At 30.9% G+C, this 24,786-nt stretch overlaps 1 protein-coding gene across 1 annotated transcript; it reads left to right on the top strand.

The window, feature by feature from the left end:
* Positions 1–21,129: 21,129 nt before the first annotated feature.
* LOC131615242 (bZIP transcription factor 53-like) lies at positions 21,130–22,159 on the top strand. The gene has a single exon (XM_058886714.1). It carries the CDS (start codon positions 21,577–21,579, stop codon positions 22,009–22,011), a length of 435 nt encoding a protein of 144 aa, XP_058742697.1. The 5' UTR covers positions 21,130–21,576; the 3' UTR covers positions 22,012–22,159.
* The last annotated feature ends 2,627 nt before the right edge of the window (positions 22,160–24,786 follow it).

A 24,786-nucleotide genomic window follows, 5' to 3' on the forward strand; every position in this document is an offset into this window, starting at 1 on the left:
AAAGAAGCCAACAATAGATTTTGGTTGAATTTGAGGATTAAGGAGAATATGCTTGTTCAAAAATCAAGGCTTAAATGGTTAAATGATGGTGACTCGAATAGTAGTTTTTTTCACAAAGTGATTAAAGAAAGAAGAAGCTTAAATCATATAGGTCCGATTGTATCTCAAGGAGTTTTGGTGGAGAAGGTAGAGGAGGTGAGGGAGGAAGTTTGGAAGCATTTTTCTAATAAATTTTTGGAAGAAGATTTGGATAGAATTCGCTTGGATGGTATTCACTTTAATAGCATTTCGCATGATGATGTTAATTTTCTTGAAAGTCCATTTCTAGAGGAGGAAATTAAAGAAGCTATTGATGGTTGTGGTATTTCTAAGAGTCCGGGTCCGGATGGGTTCTCCTTTTTGTTTATAAAGAAGTGTTGGAGTTTTATCAAGGAGGATGTTATAAATTTCCTTAATTATTTTTATTCCGGTGGTCGTATTTCTAAGGCGGTAACTTCTTCTTTCTTATCTTTGGTTCCTAAGTCTCCTAGTTCGGTCTCTTTGGATGATTATAGGCCTATTTGTTTGGTGGGGTGTATGTACAAATTGGTTTCAAAGATTTTGGCGGGTAGGTTGAAAAAGGTTCTTCATTCTATTATTTCTCCTTGTCAAAGTGCTTTCGTTTCGAATAGGCTTCTTCTAGATGGGGTGTTGATTGCTAACGAAGTGGTGGATTTTGCAAAGAAAGAAGGAAGAGGTAGCATTTTATTTAAGGTTGATTTCGAGAAGGCTTATGACAAAGTTTCTTGGAATTTTCTTAGATACATGTTAAATAGAATGGGGTTTGGTGAGAAGTGGCGAAAGTGGATGGAAAGTTTGATCTTTCATAGTAACATGTCCGTTTTGGTTAATGGTTGTCCGACGAAGGAATTTAGAGTTGAGAAAGGATTAAGACAGGGCGATCCTTTATCACCTTTCCTTTTTGTTATCATTGCCGAAGGTCTTACGGGTCTTGTTCGAAAGTCGGTAGAGAATGGGGTTTTTAAAGGAGTGGATTTTAACGGGAATTGCGGAGTAGAAATCCTCCAATTTGCGGATGATACTCTATTAGTAGGTGAAGGAAGTTGGAATCAAGTGTGGGCTTTTAAAGTGGTTTTGAAGGCGTTTGAGATGGTTTCGGGTCTAGGGATCAATTACCATAAAAGTAAGTTGATCGGGTTGAATGTGACGAGAAACTTTTTAGAAGCCGCCGCTTATGTTCTTTCTTGCAAAATTGAAGATGATTCGTTTCTTTTTCTTGGGATTAATATTGGGTGTAATCCAAGGAAATACGCCTCTTGGATACCTCTTTTATCTAAGATAAAGAAGCGTCTCGCGGGTTGGAAGAATCGTTTTCTTAGCTTGGGGGGTCGTATAACTCTCTTGAGGTCGATTCTTGGATCTCTTGCCATTTTCACTATGTCTTTTTATAAGATGCCTTTAAGGGTAGTGAAGGAGATTTCTAGTATTCAAAGTAACTTTCTTTGGGGAGGGATGAAGGAGGACAACAAAAGGCGGATTCATTGGGTTAGTTGGAGGAAGGTGTGTCTTCCGGTAGAGTATGGAGGTCTTGCTTTAAAGAATATCTCGGATTTTAATTTGGCTCTTCTTAGCAAATGGAGGTGGAAAATTCTTAAAGGAGAGAATTCGCTTTGGTATAATTTGTTGAAAGCCCGTTACGGTGATGTCTCCATGAAAAGCTTTTGTGGAGGTATGTCTTCTTTGCACTCTTCTTCTATTTTTTCCCTTTCATCTTCTTCCTCTTCTTCTTCTTCTTCTTCTTTTTGGTGGAAGGATTTACTTTCTATTGGCGGTAAAGAAGGGGAGGACCCTTTCTCCGCTCATTGTGTTTTTAAGTTGGGTAATGGTTTTAATACCCCTTTTTGGGAGGCTAATTGGAGGAATGGCAAGAGTTTGAAAGAGGAGTATCCGAAATTGTTTTCTTTCTCTTGTTTGAAAAATGTGTCTGTGGCGGGAATGGGAGGGTGGCGTAATGGCATTTGGGAATGGGGAAATTGTGGTATTTGGGATAATCAAATTTCTAGCATTGATTTGAGGGCGGTATGGGATTCTTTCCGGAATTCCATTGCGGGTTGCGGTCCGTTTTTGGTAGGGAAAGATGTGGTTAGTTGGAAGTACTCGGCGGATGGTATCTTCTCTGTGGCATCTTGCTATAGACATTTTGCTAGTATGCGTACTCCGTTTGGACCTTTTGAGAAGTTCAATGAGGCTTTGTCGTTGATATGGAAGATGGAGGTCCCTTTTAAAATCAAAGCTTTTGGTTGGAGGTTTTTTGTGAATAGGCTTCCTTTTAAGGATTTACTTACGGTTAGAGGTATAGCTTTGTCTCAAGATAATTTAAAGTGTGTTTTTTGTGGTTTCGTTCCGGAAAACCGTGAGCACTCCTTCTTGAATTGTAAAGTGGTGGAGGTGGTGTGGAGGGAAATTTCTTGTTGGATTGGGAAGCCTTGGAGTGTCATGGAAGAAGAGTGCAAAAAGAGTTTCATGGAATGGTATTATTTTTGTAAAAAGAAAAAAGTGAAAGTGGGTAAATTAGGTGTTGTGTGGTTAGCTTCTTTATGGATTCTTTGGGTTACGAGGAATGGGATTTGTTTTCGGAACGAAGGTTGGGATGTGAATAATACGTTATGGAAGATTAAATCTTTGGTTTGGAAATGGTCCTTTATTGGAGAAATTACTCATCCCATTTGTAGTTTTTATGAGTTTAACAAGGATCCGTTGTTATTCCTATCGTAAATCTAATTGGTTTGTAATTTCTTTTTGTCGGGTAATTCCCGCTTTCTGTGTAATCGGATTATGAGAACATTTAGTTCTCCGTTTTAATGAAATCTTGCTTACAAAAAAAAAAAAAACTTGCAATGGAATTTTAAAGCAATTGTTTCATTACATAACATATCATGTTCATTATGTACACCTTAAAAAATTACACTACGATAGTGGAGGTTTGAAGTTCTAGCATTACTGTAAATTTAATTAATAGTCATTTCAAGTGGGCTCACAATCAATATCCTCACTCAGGCAACCAATCAATTCCAACAATGATTTTTTCAAAAAATCTGCATCCTCACGTTTCTCAATCCCTACAATATAAAAAAGCAAATTGTATTCCCCTACACATTTCTATAATTCTTCTCAACCATCATATTTTCATCCCTTTATTTTTAAGCCATCACAAACATACATTTAAAATATTTTTATCTCTCTCTTATCACTTCACTTCAATTCAGCAAAAGTTACTTCTCCATCATCAATTCACTTGACATAAATCTACATCTCTTTTATATTTAGATAAAAAAAATATATTTAAGTATTATTTTATTAAAATATTTTTGTAAATATTTTTAAAATATTATAAATAAATAGTAATACTGATTATTAATTGATGTTTGCATTTATATTTTTCTTGTGATATCGCATTCTTTAAACGATGCATTTGTGGTCCGTGATGATTCATCTATTTCCTTTTCTTCATAATTTAACAAAAAAAAAAACATAAAATTATAGTATATATTTAATGAAAAAAATAAAGCTAAAATAAATAATTAGAATATAAGATAACTGAATTTAAAGAAAAATAAAAAGCAAAAAAGAAAAAAATTGTGTTTTTTATTAAGTGAGGAAGATTACATACCTTGATGTAATTATTTTCTATATAATAAAGGTAATGAAAAATAATGAGGTATTTAAATATGATATGAAAGGGAATAAATGAAGAAGACAAATACATAAAGAATAATTTTTACCTATTGGTGTTTGAATAGAAAAGCCACTCACTTACAAAAATAAAAGAGCTCAACCATATGAATCTGGTTTAGTTTTGTTGAAATTGATTGAAAATAGAGAAAAAGAGTAATTTTACAACCATAGGAAGAAATCATTACTTTTTATTTTTTCTGTCCATCTTCAATATCATGAATTTTCACTTCTATTGTTGTTGTTGTTATAATACTCTTTTCCTTCTTCATATCTCTCATCCTAACTACAACCTATAAAAATCAAAAGAGAAAAAATATGTTAAAATGAAGGTGAAAAGGAGAAAAAAGATATTGATATTGAAAAAATGAAAATAAATATATAGATGCAAATGTTTAATAAAAAGCAGAAGAGGAAAAGAAAGAAGAAGAAGAAGGAGAGAAGAAGAGAAAGATTATTTTGGAAGTGAGAGGAGAGAAGAATAAGAAGTATAGATGAAAATGAAAATAAAAAAATGAAAAAAGAGAAAAGAAAGTGAAAAGTGAAAGAACATAAGAAAGTGATATTTACAAGAAAAGTGAGATTTCCTACTTTTGTTTAGATTTGACACCATTATCAATGTGCATATAGTCCAAATGTAACCTTATCACCATATTATTGGTTAGATTTGAATAACAAAAGAGTAAAATGGGAAAACAAACAAATCAAAAGTCAAAAGTGTAACTTGATGAGTCAGCAAGTTACATTATGAAATATTTGGACACAATTTGCCCCTATTTTGATGAGGTGGCAGAAAAAGAGTTTAGGGCAAAATAGAGTTTTTCAGAACCATTAATTTTCTTATATTATAGATTTAAAAAATATGAAACCTGCCATGATTGACTGTTTGAATTTTAAAAGTTATATCTATTTATTTGTTTATGTTATTAAATTTTTCATGTTTATTTAGTAAAAATATTTGACTTTTATATCCATAAGACCATGTGCAATGGGTCTGTTGAGTTTGAACTCAACATGCAAAATCCCCTCCAATAGGTGTTGAGAGAGGTGTTGAGTGTGTGCTGGAAGAGAGAGGTGTTGAGAAAACTCAACACAGTTGAGGCTGACGCAGGGGACACGTGGCAGCAGATGAATGGCTGAGTGAAAATAAAAATAAAAAGTGGTGGGGTAGGGTGTTGAAAATAAAAATAAAAATAAGAATATGAAAATAAAAAGTGGTGGGGTAGGGTGTTGAGTGAAAAACCATTGGAGAGGGTAAAAGTTGAATGAGTGTTGAGTTATTAGGTGGAAGAAAGAGAAAATGATGTGGAGTGTTGAGAGTTGAAAAAATGGGTGTTGAGTGTTGAAACCATTGTATATGGTCTAAATAAAAAGCATAAGCAAATAGAACATGAATGTTAATATACTAGTAAAGGACCCGTGCGCTCGCACGGATCACGCAAAGTCGATATAAATAATAAATAAATATATAACGATAGTTAATAAATATATACAAAAGATACGCAAATTAAAAAGAAAAAATATTTGAAATTATAATTGTAATATAAATATTAATTTAATATAGTTAAAAATATATACTTTAGTAGAAAAAATAAATGAAATAATTAAGTAGTCATCTACCCGTACGTTTGCACGCATCATACAATATCGTTATAAATTTACCATGAGTAGTCATCTACCCATGCGTTCACACGGATTGCACAATGTTATAAATAATATATAAATATAATATATGTGATTATATTTATTGGATTTGGTAACAGGTATCAAATTTTTTTGTCCAAATTTTATTCATTGTCACTCATACCCCTATCTTATTATAAGCATTTGAAATATTTTTCACTTATTTTAATTAAAATTTTTAATATATTTAATAGAAATATTTCTTCAATGGTTGCAGATCCAACATACTCCACAAGATTGGAAGACAGAAATCCAATGGCTGATCCATCACACTAAAGATAAAAGTTGTCGAGCTCGAATTTTAAAAATGGTTGTGGCAGAAACCATTTACGAAATCTGGAGATTGAGAAATGATAAAAGTTTTGGTAATGATGCTACTAACACGGGAGTAGGGAACAGGATTATAGATACTATTACATATAGGGGCTAGAACAATAAAGGGATTCGAAGATACATAGTCATCCTTATGATGGAAGTTTAGTTTCTTATAGCACATCAGATATAGTTTTTTTTGTCTTTTTTATCTTTCGGTTTCACTGACTGTTGCTGGATTCCAATTTGGATCGCTTGTGCTTATAGTTATTTTGAAATAAATATATCAAAGTATTTTACTTAAAAAAAAATCACTAACATTTTTTATTACCATTTGTGTATGAAATAAAAAAATTGGACTATTCCAATCCAACAAATCAGTCCAACAGCTAAATAAAAATGTTTGTGATATCTATGATTATTTATCATTTATGTATGAAATAAAAAAATAGGACTATTCATGTTTTGAAATATAAAAAACGGTGTGAGTTGTAATTGATGTATTTTAATAAAGAAATAGGACTATTTGTTTTGAAATATAGAAATAGAACTATTTGTTTATGTTATTAAATTTTTCATGTTTATTTAGTAAAAATATTTGACTTTGTATATCCATAAATAAAAAGCATAAGCAAATAGAACATGAATGTTAATATATTTCTTGTTTAATTGAATATAGACACTCATTGATTTTGATTTTTATTGATTCCTTTCTCTTCAAAATTCCAGCTTAGTAGTTCGTGAATGTAGGTAGATCTCAATTTTAGCTACAACGATTAATGGAGAAAGGGAAGAGAACACTTACGTTTTGGCCAATGACTTGTACTTAAAGACGTTAGGATGTCAACAACACTTGTATTTAAAGATAAAAACAAATATCAAAGTATAAACTTCAAGCGTCACATGCTTTCATGATGCTGACACGAGTTTAAAAATGCATTATGATGTTTATTATACCTATTTATTTATATATCAATACTTCAAATATCAATCAACCTTATAGGTTAGCATTCACAAAACAATTATGTTCACAAGTTGACTAAATCATCAAAACTATTTTGGATCATATAACTTTCACGCTTATATTATAAAAAAATACGAAGCCAACGTACAGTCGTACACAGGGGTGGCCCTGAGCATTAGCTCGTGGGGCGGAAGCCCAGAGCCCCATAATTTTAGGGGCACCAAAATTTTTTTTATTCTTATATATTAATAGAAATTTTTTTCTAATATAAAAATACTTGCTAGAATTTTATTTTTGAAAAATACTAACTAACAAAATTATAGGGGCACTACAAAGTCAGAATTAATAAAAGAATGTAATTTTTCATAAATAAAATATAAAGTATAATAAAATCAATTAAATCCCCTAAAATAAAATCAATTAATATTATGATGAAAATCCCCTAAAAATAACAGTACGATGAAAATCCCTCTCAACTCACACAACTGAATATTGAGTCTCTTGAAGAGTCTTTCCGAAATAACTATTTCTTATATATTGTAGATCAAACCATTGACTCACTTGATAGAATATTTGAGCAATATAGCACACATGAAAATATTTTTGAATTCTTGTTTAGTATTGAAAGACTTAGATCATTATCTGATATGGACTTGAAAGCATGTTGTAAACATCTTGAAACTTGTTTAAAACATTACGATTCTCTTGATCTTGATGGTGGAATTTTGTTTGAAGAATTTAAAGTTATTAGAAAAGTCTTAACAATTGAACCAAAATCAAGCTATATGATATTGAGTTCTTTAAATACTTTTAATTGTTTTCCTAATGCACTCATAGCTTATAGATAATATTGACTATTCCTATCAGTGTTGCATCTGCTGAAAGAAGTTTTTCTGAATTAAAATTATTAAAATCTTATTTAAGATCTACTATGTCACAAGATAGATTAAATAGTCTTGCGTTGATTTCAATTGGAAATAATTTTTTGAAGAACCTTGAATATGAGCAAATTATTAATGATTTTCAATAAAAAAAATACTAAGAGGATGATGTTTAAATAATTTTAAAGGTTTGGTAAAATTTTTTATAGAAAAAATATCATATCAAGAAGAAGAAGAAAAATAAGTATCTTTATAGTGATTTATATTTTGATGTAGTATAAACATTGATTCAAAAATCCATACTTGTATTCTTTTTGCACAATGTCAAATGAAAATGTGTTTTTATCCAATTATTTCTCTTATCTATATGTATTTATTGTTAAAAACATTTTTTGGGACAACATTCTTTTGATTCGCCCAAGGCACCCAAATTCAAAGGACCGACCCTGATCCTACAAGAGCTAATGTACAATACAACATACTCTTGACCATAGTTCAAACACGAGGCTCCTGATCATTTCTTTAGGACCCCAAGCAAATGGGAGTCTAAAAAATTTTTTTTTATCAAATACATATAAATATAAAGAAGAAACACCAAACTCAAGTGAAGTCATCACCACTCTTTAAGCTAAAGGCTCGGGAACAACTATTTAGATTGAACTTAAGGCTAACCCGAATTCAATACCACATCTTCCTGATATAAGCCTTACATCACCACCTCTCAAGGTATGCTTCATTTTAAACCACCCTCTCCTTAAGAACATCTCCTTAAGAACATAGTAACTCCAACGTTAAAGTGTTTACATGTACATCCTTTCTATCGATGTCGATGACAGACTTTGACCAAACATCATCATCTAAGGGTGTGTTTGGTTCAAATGAGGGGGAGGGTAGGGGAGGGGAGGGGATTTAAAGGAGGGAAGGGGAGGGGAGGGGAGGTGAGGGATTTTTTTTAATCAAATAAGTGTTTGGTTCAAAATAAGAGAGGGGAGGGGAAGGGAGGAGTTTTAATTAAAAATATGTTTGGTTCAGGAGGGGAGGGGAGGGGTTTTATAAATAAATTACATTTTTACCCTTATGATCTTATATAAGTGATATAATATTCAAATATGAAAATTTCATAAATGTTATTTTGGTAATAATTTTTTTAATATTTACGGACTAAAACGTTATAATTTACCATAACGTTAATAAACTGAGTACACTTGATTCATATTATAACTCTCTGACACAAATGAAACTATATGCTAATAATAATTTTTAAATAGTGATGAATCATCTAACAAAACAAATACATAAAATAAGTTATTATTGAAACTAATAATTTAAATTTCTAATAAAATGAATAAACAAAAAAATAAAATAAAGTAAATGATTTAAAATTTGATATAAAGAAAATGTAATAGGATAAATAACAAAACTAGAAGAAAAAATAACATAAATAAATATTAAAAAAATTATAAAAATAATGTAATGATTATGATTTGTATTAAGTTAAAAAAAATTGAAAAAAATTTGAAGGTGGATAATAGTTATAATAAGTTGATGGAAATAATCGAGAAAACTCACATAGAAGAGAAACATTAACACAAAAAAAAAATTGAAATATTAAAATTAAACTGAGGATATTTTAGTAAATATAATAATTTTTTACGATTTAAAATTCAGATTTCCTCCCCTCCCCTTCAAATCCTCCCAATTCGGAGGAACGCAAAAAGTGAGGTTTGGAGGGATTTTGCTCCCCTCCCCTCCCTTCCCCTCCTTAAATTTGAACCAAACATATTTAATTAAAAATTTCCCCCCCCTCCCCTCCCCTCCATCTACTTCGAACCAAACACACCCTAAAAGTGTGAAAAATCATCATTTACTAATCTGCTCTCGTCATTGTGAACTAAATTTCAGATTAGAATACATACGATTAAGAAAACAAAAATAATATTTCATGTTCTACTATTTCATACGATGTTATTTATTTTCACTTAAAAGACCATTAAAATTATATTTTTTAAAATGACAATCAAATTAAGATATCACAATCAATTTACACATTTTTAAATATTAATGATTGCATTGCCTATATTTTTAAGGTGTCAATCAATATAAATTGAGAAAATCAAATTAAGTCATACTAATAAATATGATCAAGTACTCTTCCCGTCTTAAAATATGCATCTATTTTGATTTTTTTTTTAAATAATGAATAGTTGCGGTTGTTTTTATGATAAAATATATGTTATTTATTAATAATATTTAATAGAATAATTATATAAATTTAAACACAATAAATAAGTATAAATTAATAATAAAAAATAATAAAAACTATATTAATATTTCAAAAAAATAATTTAAGAAATAAAAATAATCTATTAGAGATGGAGGAAATTTCATCTTATACTATTTATTATATTTATTATAATAGGATTAATTATACTCCAATTTGGTAAGCTAATGTCATTTTAGATTTACAATAATAAATGTAAAATTTGAAAATTAAACTAATTGCCTGACCCACGATTTATACAAAAACAAATATCATAATTCAATTTATTTTTCGCTACTAAAACTTATTATGTATACATAATTGTATTTAAATATAAAAACTTTAAAAAGTATACCATTTTAGTTGACTTTATAAGAAAACCTTATAATTTGACTTCTTAACCCTTCATAGTATGAGTATATTATTTAATTTTGTAAATTGAATCAAATCCAAAAACACAATCTAATCAATTCATATATATATATATATATATATATATATATATATATATATATATATATATATATATATATATATATATATATATATATATATATATATATATATATATATATATATATATATATATATATATATATCCATTGAACTTTATATAATACAAAAGAAAATAAATAAAGTAAAGTAAAAGATAAAATAAATAAAGTAAAAGAAAATGTCAAGTTGTCCGCATTGTGTAAATCCAAAGTAACATAATCTCAGCATTAACCACATCATATGTAATAACATAAAAATTTGTTTATCGGTTGTTGCTCAAGAAACAAATAACCAACGTAAATGAAATAAAACACATTATATAATATCAAATAAGTTTTATCCAATAACACTTAGAAACTGTTTAGTAAAAATAGCGGTTGGTTGATAAGTTAGCTGATAGTTTTTATCTTATGGCTAATGGTTTAAAGTTGATAGTTGAGACTGATAGTTGATAAGCTAATTAAAATGTTTGGTAAAATTAAGTTGACTTATAAATATAAAATGACATAAAAGATATTTAATACATAATTATTTTATTTTAAATAAAAATAAATCATAAAGGATAAAAGGGATTTTTGTTAAAATAATAAGGAAAAAAAAAAGAGAAAAAAAAAAGAAAAGCTATAAGTTATAAGTTAAAACGCTATTTGAATAACGTCATACAAATAAGTTATAGGCTCGTGATGAAATTTTTTTTACTAAACATATCCAAATTGTCACATAAGTTTATAAGCTCAATATTGTGTTTTGTCAAACAGAGCCTTAATAATATTAGTAAATTTTACTAAACATATAATTTTTCATATATATATATATATATATATATATTGAAAATGATATAAAATCAAATAAGTAACAATACTAAATTTTTAAATTATATAAAATTATTAGTCCAATATTAGTATAGTAATACTTTCAATGTTGAATGAAAAATCTATAATATAAGAAAATTAATGGTTGTTGAAAAATTCAAGATACCCTTATTTGATTTTTTGCCACCACATTAAAATTGTGGTTTTTTTGTCTTTGTGCCATAAAGTTCTTGATTTTATTATTAAAATAATACAACTTTTATACTTTATCAAACTTATCAAATCTCTCTTTATTCTCTATTTTTTTCTCTTTCATCACTTTCTCACTTCTTTCTTTAAAAAAAAAAATTATTATTGATATATATTTTTTTATATACAAAAAATAGTATTGATGATCAAAATATTTTTTAGTCAAAAGTGATATACAAGAAAATTTTATTTAAAAAATCAATTATTGATCTAAATATTTTTGTATACGGAAATTTAATATTGATCCAAATATATTTTAAAATGACACCTAAATAAAAATAATATTTATATATGGAAAAAATATATTATTTATGAAAAATGGTATTTATGATCCAAATATTTTTTATTCAAAAATTATATAGGGAAAAAATCTATTATTGATCTAAATATTTTTATATAAGAAATTTACTATTGATCCAAATATTTTTGTAAATGATACCTAAACAAAAATGAAGTTTTATACAGGAAAAAAAATCTATTATTAATCTATATATTTTTATATGCGAAAAATGTTATTTATGATCCAAATATTTTTATTCAAAAATGGAATAGGCCAAAAAATCTATTATTAATCTAAATATTTTTATATATGAAAATTTGATATTGATCCAAATATTTTTCTAAGTGACACCTAAACAAAAATAATATTTGTATATGAAAAAAACCTATTATTTACGAAAAATGGTGTTTATGATCCCACTATTTTTATTCCAAAATGATATACGGGAAAATAATATACTATTGATCTAAATATTTTTATATACGAAACTTACTATTGATCCAAATATTTTTGTAAATGATACCTAAACAAAAATGAGGTCTGTATACGGGAAAAAAAATATTATTGATCTAAATATTTTTATATACGAGAAATAGTATTTATAATCAAATATTTTTTATCCAAAAATGGTATACGGTAAAAAATCTATTATTTATCTAAATATTTTTATACGAAAAAATTAATATTGATCCAAATATTTTTGTAAATGATACCCAAATAAAAATAATATTTGTATAACTATTTACGAAAATTTCTACTTATGATCCAAATATTTTTTATTCAAAAATGGTATATGGGAAAAAAATCTACTATTGATGTAAATATTTTTATATACGAAATTTACTATTGAACCAAATATTTTTGTAAATGATACCTAGACAAAAATGAAGTCTGTATACGAGAAAAAATCTATTATTAACCTAAATATTTTTATATACGAGAAATTGTATTTATGATCAAATATTTTTGATCAAAAAATGATATACGGAAAAAAAATATATTATTATCTAAATATTTTAATATACTAAAATTTAATATTGATCCAAATATTTTTGTAAATTATACTTAAACAAAAATAATATTTGTATACGGAAAAAAAATCTATTATTTATGAAAAATGGTATTTATAACCCAAATATTTTGTATTTAAAAATGGTTTACGGGAAAAAATTTATTATTGATATAAATATTTTTATATACGAAATTTACTATTGATCCAAATATTTTTGTAAATGAAAACTAAACAAAAATGAAGTCTATATACGGGAAGAAATCTATTATTGATTTAAATATTTTTATATACGAGAAATGATATTTATGATTAAATATTTTTAATCCAAAAATGGTGTACGGGAAAAAATCTATTATTGATCTAAATATTTTTATATACGAAATAATCAATTGTTTATCTAATCTTTTTTTCTTTTTTAACATTGTTATTTAAAACAAGTGATGTATTCAAATTCGCGTAACCAAACAGAACCCGTGCATATGCACGGGTTTCTTACTAGTTAGACTGAAAATAATAGTTTGTAATTGTATACCAATTTTATTTATTTAAAACAAAATAAAAGATTAAGAAATCACTAATTTCTAATCAACGGATTGTGTCAACGGTCCATAAATTAAGGAACGAAAACTTAATATCTAATTCAAAGCTAATTGAATTGTCATGATAAACAAATTAGAATAACTATTGAATTGATTCGATTTGGATCGATAAGTTTGTGGATCGATGCGCACCTATAAACACTTATAAAGACTGTTTTAGCATTCAACTTTGCTGTTATATCATGTGGAAGATTTGGGAAGCTCGAAACCGTCGTGTCTTTCAGAATGGCAACAGCCCCTCTCATGTTGTGGCTACTGAGGCTTTGGTAGCACTTTTGGACTTCAACAAGGCAATGAAGGATAAAGCTATTTCAACCCCCAGGCAGACGCAATCCGATCCGACAATCGATCACAGAAACTTAGCCTTTATCTATGTAGATGCATGTTGTTTTGTTGACGACTCTTATTGTTTCGGCTGTGTGATCAAGAATCATGTCAAGGACGTTTTCCTCTCGGCTAGCTGCGTTAACTTTAGGATAGTGGAATCAACGCTCGCGGAATTGATGGCAATTAGATGGTGTCTTCAATTGGCGAAATCGTTGGCTATTGAGCATTTTATTCTTCATTCTGATGCCCTGTTTGTTGTTGATTGCGTTAATAATGTTCAAAGTTCTGGCCATTTTCATGATATTGTAGTGGACTGTAGGATTTTGTTAGAGTCCTTTGCTGGTGCGTCTGTAATTTATCTCAGTAGAAACTTGAATGTTGATGCCCATTTCATGGTGGGGTTTGGAAAAAGAGAGGGATCTAGGACTTGGATGGGTTGCCTCCCTCAGTCAAACCAGCCCCACTCTTTTGTTTCTGGTGTTAGGCTTGTTGCCTCTTAATGGAAATTTCTTTCCCGTAAAAAAAAAAAGTAAAGATATTATTCTAGTACTAATTCAAGCTTTTGTCTCTCTTATGTTTTCCATTAACCACCATCTTAGTATATAATTTAGTAGGGGTGGCAAAACGGGCCCGGCCTGCGGGGAAAGCCCGTTTTGCCCGCACTTTTACGCGGGGCGGGGCAAAGTTTTAGGCCCACTCACTTTAATGTGCTCGCCCCGTTTTTTGCGGGATTTTGCGGGCATTAGTTTTTTCATACAATTTCACTAATTTTAGGCCTAAAAGGTTCAATGCTCGCGAACTTTCCCCGCCCCACCCTCATTTTTTTTGGGGATGGGGGCAAGGTTTTAGACCCGCACAATCAAATATGCCCGTCCTGCCCTGCCTTATTTTTTCGCGGGCCTAAACGGGGCGGGCATGCCCGTTTGCCACCCCTATAATTTAGTCTAATTAAATATGTTGTTCAAATGTAAGAAACTGAAAATATAAGATGTTAATATATGACAGACCATCATATTTTTAAATACCTAAAAAAAGTGTTAATTAGAATATGAAGTTAAAATCAGAATTGGTTGTTTTAGACAATACCAATTATTTTATTATTAAAAGATTTAATATTTATGTTGATTTATAATTTACTTATTGGTTTTTTTATTTATTCTTTGTTTTTTGATTAAATAAATTCATTAAGTTCTTTTAAATCTCAAAATTCCATAAAAAAAATTTGAAATTTTAAAACGCTGTATTATAAATATTTAGAAATCCAAACTGATTTTTTTTTATTATAAACAATTTTTTTTTTAAAAAAGTCTAGAAAAAATAATATAATTCTACAATTTCTTTTAAGTTCAAAACTTTTTTCATCAAAAATAATTTTTTGAAATTTCAATCTAATACACCTCTAATTATTCTCTTTATCCTCCACTAAGAAAAATACTTACATAGACACAACCATAACACCTGTAATTACACACAACCAATCACATTTTTTTATTAATTAAAAATTAAAAATAAAATTGTCTCTCTCCTCTTTTATCTCAACCACCCCAATGATACCAATTAAAAACGAAATTAAAATTTAAACAAATTTATATTCTCTCTCTTTACATTGGTTGTTCCTAAAAGTATGAATTTAGGTTCGTATCCATGCAAAGTATCCATGCAAGTATTTCTCCTCCACTAATTGCTGCAATTAGTAATTTACACAAGTTAAACAAATGAAACATGAAAAAAAAAAGAATCGTATTTTTATCCATTTATTCAATTTTTTAATAAACTCAAATTGAAATATTATTATTATTATTATTAAAAAAATTAGATAAGTTATTATGTATGACCGTGTTATTTATTTATTTTTTTGGAAATGAGAATACTATAATTCAAACCCAAAAACAATATAAGTATGGCGATCAAACGATCCAGCCGCAAAACAACCACTAAGACAACATAAGTCTAGCTACATAAGGTCTCAAGTTAGACTTCATCCAACATCTAAGAACAACAGTTCCCACTATCTTATCCTCTATGCTAGGAATAACATTCTTATCCCTAAAACAAACAAGGTTTCGAAACTTCCACAGTTCATACACAGTTTCCGTAAACGCAGTCTTAAGGAGAATAACTTTATGGCCCTTACCTTTACTGCAATTAACGATCCAATTTAACTCCTCGCTCAATTCTTGCGGGTGATGATCGCAATGTAACCACTACAACACGGAACACCAAATAATTGCAAGTTGCCTACACTTGAAGAACAAATGACTTAAGGATTCCTGTTCTCTACAAAAGCAACAAGTATCACTGTCAAGCATAGAGAATTTGTGAAGCCTCTCTTTTGTTGCAAGGCTGTTGTGGCAAGCCATCCAAACTGTAAATTTCGCTCGCGGACGAGCAAAATTGTTGAAGAACAAACTTTTCCAACTGACAGTGGGACGATAATTCTGCAGCTCTAAGTAGACCTTTTTGGATTCAAATTTACCATTCAGTAGCATGTTATTCCAGCCTTGTAAACCATCCGCCACCTGCCGACTTAACAGAATAATTTTGAGAATCCAGGAACAGTTGGTTTTTACCGGCACATTCATGATAGATTCCTGCTTCGTATAGTAAGCGTGAATCCATTTCACCCATAAACTATCCTCTTTCATATTAATTTTCCACAACAGCTTAAGGATGCTCACCATCCTCCAAGTCTCCAAGCAGAGAATGTTCAGACCACCTTGGTTCTTCGGCTTGCACATTTTCTCCCAAGCAACCAGAGACTTACACGTAACCTTATCATACCAGACCAAAGAAAGGCACAACAGACTGCTTCACCTTATTCATCACCAATTTAGGGATCGGGATGCTCTGAAGCCAAAAGTTTGTAATCAGAAACAGAGTGTTATTCACAAGCTGCAGCCTACCCGCAAGACTAAGAAGCCTAGAACTCCAATGGCGGATTCTATTAACAAGCTCATCAACTAGAATACTACACTGCGCTACTGTTAGCTTTTTGCTTGTAAGCGGTATACCAAGATACCGAAAAGGAAGAGCGCGCACTTTATTGGAAGGAAGTTATCTTCTGAATTTCATCTCTATCTTGATGGGGCATATTACCAAATAAATTTTACATTTCAACGGATTTGCGCTAAGACCAGAGGAAGCCACAAACTTATTGAACGTCTGCATCAAAAGCTCAACGGACCAGGGTCGCCCCTAGAAAATAGGAGCAAGTCATCAGCGAAGCTAAGATTGATAATACCCAGTTTATCACACTACGCATGAAAGTTAAAAGTTGGGATATCTTCCAGCCTTTGGAGGATACGGTGCAGATATTCCATAATAAGCACAAAGATCACGGGGGAAAGCGGGTCTCCTTGCCTGAGACCCCTCTTAGCAACCAACAGATTTGTATGCTCTCCATTAACATTATATCGATAAGATACAGTATTTATGGTCAGCATGATCCAACGGATAAACTGATGCGGAAAGTTCATCTCTCGTAAGATGTCCTCTGCAGCACCCCACTCTACCGAGTCGTACGCCTTCTGAAGATCCATCTGGATCATACATCTAGGAGGGCCACTGTTATGGCTGTAACCTATAATGAGCTCGTACCCCAATAATACATGGTCCTACATACGCTTGTCAGGGATAAAAGCAGTTTGGCTACAATTTACCACTTGGCCAATCACTTTGCCTAACCTGTTTGCTATAATTTTAGAAATAACTTTATAAACTACGGTGCAACACGAAATTGGCCGAAAATCCTTGACCCTGCTAGCATTTGGAACTTTCGGAATAAGCGTGAAAATAGAGTTGTTGATCTCCTTGTACATAATTTCCTTGTCAAAGAATGCCCTGACAGGCTTTATCAAGTCGTGTTTAATAATCCCCCACGCAGTTTTGTAGAAGCACGCGTTTTCCTCTTCCGTAACCGGCGCAGTGAGGCAGTCCCTTTGCAACTCATTCGATTGGGGACCTTTCCTCATGGCATCAATGTCAATACCTCGCATAGACCTTGCAGACTGACCAACCAGATTCTCATAGAACAGTAAAATCTCCCCCTTTATGTCATCCTGAGATTTTAGAACAATGCTGTCATCTTTTACCAACAACTGGATCCGAGTTTATTTAAACTTGGCTTTCAGCATGGCGTGGAAAAACGCATTATTCCATCTCCCATTCTAATCCTATCCAGCTTGGAACTTTGGTAAAGCATTTATTCCTCTATATTGTTCAAGTGAACAACAACCTCTGTACACAATTTCACCCTCTCAATTAAGTCCCCATTCATTCTATCACAAATAATGTTTCCTAAGCAATGGACAAACCCCTCCTAGTCTTAGCAATTTGTTCGTTAAGCCCTTTTAGCGGTTTGCTAATAGCCTTTACGACAGGTTGTAACCGTTGGAGCTTTTTCCACATAACGTACATACTCCTCCCCTCTATAGGTAAATCCCAATTGTTCTTCACAGCTTCCAGGAAACCTGTAGCTTGAGTAATAATATTGGGGAATTTGAATTGTCTTCTCCTGTGTTCACTACTAACAGTCCCTTCTAAAAACAATAGAGAGTGATCTGAGATACCCGACTCCAAGATGCTAAGAGTATTGTCACTGTTCTGTTGATGCTAAATAAGGTTCTCAATTACTCTATCTATTCTAGAATAGATAGTTCCCCTAGATTGTTTATTGGACCAGGTGTACTGGACTCCGCTACTATCCTTCTCATACAGCCCCATAGTTTCCATCATATTTTCCAAGTCCACAAATTCCGCTTCCACTACCTGATTCCCACCAATCCTATCAGTAGCCCACAAAACATTATTAAAGTCACCAAGAAGGATCCAAGGTTGAGTAGAATCTGGTTGAAGCTCTTCGATATCTTTCCACAGCTTCCTTCTCTCATTGAGGGAGTTCGTAGCATATATCCCCGTGCATAGATACAGAAATTTTCCGTCCATCCCATAAACCTCTATGTGAATAATTTGAGGAGTAATACAAACATACTTGACCTTAACCTTATTTTCATCAAACAGAATCCAGAGTCTACCATTGGGATGGTTGCTATAGTTATCCAAATAGCTCAAACCAGACCAAAACTTATTTCTAACACTAGCAGCTTTATTAGCTTTTACCCGAGTTTCAATCAAAATGACAAGTGCAAGGTGCAAATTAAAGAGGTGGGAGTTAACCTCTCTGCACTTACCTGTTTTATTGATTCCCTGAATATTTAAAGAAACAATCATATTGGAGGATCATGGATCACTTCAGAGTCATTCCAATTCCAAAGTGACGCGAATCCATTGCTCAATAACATTTCCTCATCTTTCTTAGGGTTGGTTCCCTTGCTATTTCTACTTTTCTTACCAGTACTCAACACCTGTGTCCACGGCTTTGAAGCTTCTCCAACCTCCAGGGTCCGAGGCTTGGAGGCCTCTGTTACCTTCTGCTCTTTTTTACTAGTCATATCAGCATTCTCTGTGACTGCTACAGGTTTTGGGGTTGCTTGAATCTCTTTTGGCTTCCAACTTTTCGTATTAACGATTGCTGAGCATCGATGTCCCATTTTCTTGCATGTATCACAATACTTAGGTCTCCATTCCCGTTCAATAGGTTAGGTGATAACCTGACCTTCATCATCTCTAATCTTGATACTCTCCTGCATCTTGGATGTAATGTCCACTTCTACTAAAATTCGAGCATACGATACCCGAAGTTTATGGGATGTACATTTGTTTGTGCATACTGGCGAGCCGATGACACTTCCAATCTTACCTAGGCTCTTAGGATTCCACAGGTATAGGGGAAGATTAGGAAGTTTCACCCAGACTGGTAATGTCCGCATCATATCCCTCTTGAAATTAAAATACTTATTCCATTCCTTTAGAATCATAAGTACTCCATGAATTGTGTAAGGTCCACTCCTGAAGACTTGATCCATATCATCGAATGAGTGGAATTTTAGCAAGAAATAGCCCTATTCATGGTAGAACATGTCAGGAAGTCGAACATAGTTCCAAAATTTAGTCATGTACTGCTTAACAATGTTCATGCTTAAGTTCTTACCTAGCGCATACATAATCAATGAAGTCTCCCAAAATCTCAATTTTGTATCTACATCCTCAGTTTCAATCTCCACAATAGACTCTCCTACTTCAATTTTTGGCGCACAGAACTCAATTGTCACTTATCACATCCACCCATAGTTTCTTCTTCACCCCTAAATCTTTAGGAACCGATTTAGGTTTTTCCACTTCAGGTTCGTACAGAGCTTCGTCCTTTTTCTCCTCAGATGTCTCAACTTCCTCGGTCACAGTTGCACTATTTGAAGCATTATTCGTCTCCGTTTGTTTCCCTAGGTTCAAGGTGTTGGTTGGAGAAGAAGCCACCGATTTTTTTGGCCTTCCTCTCCCCCTAATCATTGCCGAAATTAGAGAATCCCACTCCACTGTTTTGCTTCCCTCAGTTAGTCCCAAAACCCGAAGGCTAGGACTTTAAACCTGACCGGAGTGGGCGCCGCAACGACGAGGACAAGAATAAGAATCCTAAGATGCTCGTCGGAAATCACCTAGCTTGCCGAAAATCGCTTCTATGACCATGTTATTTTATTTATGTGAATTTAATCGAACCATATTAGATAATGTCAATATATAAAATATTTTAAAATAGATAATGTCAATATATAAAAATATTTGTAAAAATATTTTAAAATTAGAGTTTATATAAAAAAATTCGAATGTCAATATATAATAGATTTTAAATTATTTTGAAATTATTTAAAATAAAAGCTATGTAAAATATCTTTATACATAAATGCATATCAATTAAACTATAAAAACTACTATTAAAGCAATATAATAATTTAATTTAATTTAATATATATATATATATATATATATATATATATATATATATATATATATATATATATATATATATATATATATATATATATATATATATATATATATATATATATATATATATATATATATATATGTAAAAAATATGATCTTTTATAAATAAATAAAAAAGGTCAAAAAATAATGATATCCGAAATTTGTGATACCCATATACAATGTATACTAAGCTTGTTCACTGGATAGTTTAGATAGACATCATAATAAGTTTTTTTAAATGTAAACTCAATTGAGGAAAAAATTGCCACATGATTTATTAGAAGTATTTTCTAAATTTTGTCCTTTAATGTCATATTTTCTATTTTATATTTATGATAATAAAAATGCATAATAGGTAAATATAATTCAGTAGATAGAATTAAAATTCTTTATTTGGTAAAATCATATCTTTTCAAAGCCGTCGATCTTTAGTCGTCACTCTGCCGCCAGCTGTGACGCGTTATGAACCAAATCAAGCTCTTGAAAATTGATTATTTTCCAACTTTCAAAAACATTTATTTAATAAAAATATTTAATTAATAACATGCTTTAAATAAAATTTTAAAGATAAGTACTACCAGTATATACCTTTTCAAATAAACAAAAATAAAGAATATCCATAAAAAAAATCAAAATTCATACCACTAAGCACGTTTTCAATTTCTTTCCAGATTTTTCTCTCTCTATAAAAGCCACCATTCATATCCATTCAAAACCTTCCTCACCTACCCTCTTATCTCAACACGAAATTTCTCAATCCTAATTCGATCTAGGGTTTCTCTATTCTCAATTTTCCCTCCATAAACCGTTCTCAATTTAGGGTTTCTGATTTGATTCCAAAAAAACTTCAATGATTTTGGAATTTCTATGGTGAACCCTATTCGACGCATCCGTCTTCAGCATTCATTCTCCGTTGCCTTCCTCTACTGGTTTTACGTGTTTTCATAAATTTATCTCATCTCATCTCCGTAATCTGTCTAGTCTTTTCCTCTTTTCTAAAATTTTTCTTATCAGATCTGCACAATTCTACGATTTCCATCGATTTTTACAAAATTACCTATTCAAATTCAAATTCAAAACTTCACGCAATGTCTTCTGGTCACCGCCGCGTCAGTTCAGGTTCAGACGGTGGGGATCCACTCCTCCTCGAGGAGAAGAAGAGAAAACGTATGCAGTCGAACCGCGAATCCGCAAAGCGGTCGAGAATGAGGAAGCAGAAACAGGTTGAAGATCTGACCGAAGAAGCTGGCAGATTGAAAAGTGAGAACGAGGGTCTTAAGCAGAAAATTAAGGCGGCCGTGGACGCCCGTACTGAAATGGAGGCGGCAAACAATGTTATTAGGGCACAAACAAAGGAGCTTGAAGATAGATTGCAATTCCTGAACTCGGTGGTGGAAAAGGCTGAAAATGTTAACGGTCGCTCTAATGATATGTCTATGTTTTCTGATCCTCTTCTGAAGCCTTGGTTCATACCTCATTCAAATTATTCTCTCATTGCTTCCAGTGATATGTCGATGCATTGATCTCAAATTCTGCTGTTTTTATGTATGTTGTTTAATGAGTGTGTTTTATCAAATTCTGTTTTTATGTACTTTGTTTAAGTGTGTTTTATGTTCGGTTTGTCTCCTAATATGTGTCATTGAATAAAAGTGTTTGGCTTGTTTCAGATAAGATTCTTATGTAATGCACTTTTTGTAATGCACTTTTTTATATTAGAGTAAAAATTATTGTTAATGTGAATGCTATTGGTATGAATTTGGTTTTTGAATGGTATTGGCATGGATTTGGTTTGTGAATGCCTTTTGGCATGGATTTGGTCTGTGAATGCCTTTTGGCATGGATTTGGTCTGTGAATGCTTTTATAATTCTTCTTAAATCTAATAATTATGAATTATTTGGTAAAACTTGGTGCTGACATTTGATAATAGTAAAGACAAAGTGGTTGTGGTTTTAGATAGATAGATTAATTGAAGACTCGGTCATTATTATTAGATTAATTGATAATATGATACGGTGGCCGCGTTTAGTCCGGCTGTTGATTTTAGGTTTCAATGGAGAATTTGTATTTTTTGTCATTGATAAATTATTATTTAATTTGAACGATTTGATATTATTATTTAATTTGAACACTGTGATGGAAATTATTTATTACTATTTTTTAATCTAATTTTAACTATTAATTATTTAATATTTTTTATTTTAAGTAATTTAAAATATCTCTTATTCATTGAATAACACACAAAATATTATCAAATTCAGACTATCAATTATTGAAATCACTAAATTACTAAATTGATAAAAAAATCTCGTATTTTCAAATTTGAAAAGAAAATTATCAAATCTAGATTATAAGCTTATATAAATCACTAAATTGATAAAAAAATCTCGTATTTTCAAATTTGAAAAGAAAATTATCAAATCTAGATTATAAGCTTATATAAATGTTATTATCTAAATCTAAAAAAAAAATGGTGTCTTCAAATGGAATAAATAATAAGATTCGAATTTCAATCATATCAATCTTATTATATATATTTGGAAAAAATCTGGGGTCCTCAAATCTGAAAAAAAAAAAAAAACTCTAAATTCACCAAAAAAATATTTTCAAAAATATCTCAAAATAAAATCTCTTAATCCACCAAAATAATAAGCTCATATCATTGTTATTATTTAAATCTCAATTCGGATTCAATCTCATATCAATTTTATTATATACATTTAGGAAAAAATTTGGTGTCCTACAAGTTGAAAACACAAATCTAAATCCACCAAAAAAATATTTCCAAAAAATCTCAAAATAAAATCCCACTAAAACAATCTAAAAACTAATTATTACAACAAATCTAGAAAAACAAACTGCATATTTATTACAAAATTCTAACCCAAAAAAAAAGTCTCTATTACGCCAAAAAAATTTAAACACAACTATCACAAATAAAAATTACAAAGCCACCACAAAATCAAAATATATATTACAGAGCCACCACAAAATTCTAAAATCAAGAGTCACTATTAATAAAACAACACCAAAAAATCTTAGACAAAAAAAAAACTCAAAATTTGTCGACCAAATCTAAAAAACAGGTCTAAAAATAACAAGTTCAACAAATCTGAAAAACTAAAAGAGATTAGTGTCAGAAGTTGTTTGATCTTAGTTTACAGGGTTACTGACATTGAATTCAGTACTTGTTCATCTCAGATTTAAAATTGTCATTTGATGTTTATAGATCTTAGTATAACTCGTATTTAGTAAAATCCAAATCCAATAACCCAAATCTATAAATATCAAATAACAATTTTAGATTATATTCTTTCTCAAAAGTAAATAAATTTTTTAGTAGAAATAATTTGGTGTTGGTGGAGGACGAAGATGATGATGATTTGGTCAATTCGCAATAAGATTATTTTTCAAAACAAGACTAGTGACTCTCTCTCTCTCTCTCTCTCTCTCTCTCTCTCTCTCTCTCTCTCTCTCTCTCTCTCTCTCTCTCTCTCTCTCTCTCTCTCTCTCTCTCTCTCTCTCTCTCTCTCTCTCTCTCTCTCTCTCTCTCTCTCTCTCTCTCTCTCTCTCTCTCTCTCTCTCTCTCTCTCCAGAGCAGGGATGTGATTGATATTGTCCTTTTTAGATCGAACAATAATAGGAAATTGAACAGATATTGTAATAGAGTTTACTGTTGAGTCCTTTTTGTCTGTTTTGGTATTTTGGTCATGTCTGGATCTTTTGACCGGCTTTGTACTTCGTAGTAATTTTTGAAAACGAATTCTTCTTTTGATTTGGTGTTGTTGAATTAAATGGTGTTTATTAGAGTTTGACCTAGCTCATCCTTAAAAAACCGATTGGTAAGGTGAGGAGTGTCCCTCTATATATATTATTTCAATGCTCTATCTCCAACCAATGTGGGACTTTAGGATCTTCCTAATACACCCCCTCACACCCAGCACTCTTTTGGGCTTGGTGCGTGGATATTAACGGTGGGCGGCCCATGGTCCGATCGATAGGCTCTGATACCATATTAGAGTTTGACCTAACTCATCCTTACAAAACCAGTTGGTAAGGTGAGGAGTGTCCCTCTCTCTATATATATATTCTTTCTGAAGGACAGAAAAACACTTAGAAAGGGGGGGATTGAATAAGTGTGACTTTAAAAACTTGTAAGATAAAAACAATGAACACAATTATTTTTATCCTGGTTCGTTGTTAACGAAACTACTCCAGTCCACCCCCTTAGAGTGATTTACCTCAACTGAGGATTTAATCCACTAATCCAACTGATTACAATGGTTATCCACTTAGAAAC

Source organism: Vicia villosa, linkage group LG1 (genome assembly GCF_029867415.1).
Source record: "Vicia villosa cultivar HV-30 ecotype Madison, WI linkage group LG1, Vvil1.0, whole genome shotgun sequence".
NCBI classification, from domain to species: Eukaryota; Viridiplantae; Streptophyta; class Magnoliopsida; order Fabales; family Fabaceae; genus Vicia; species Vicia villosa.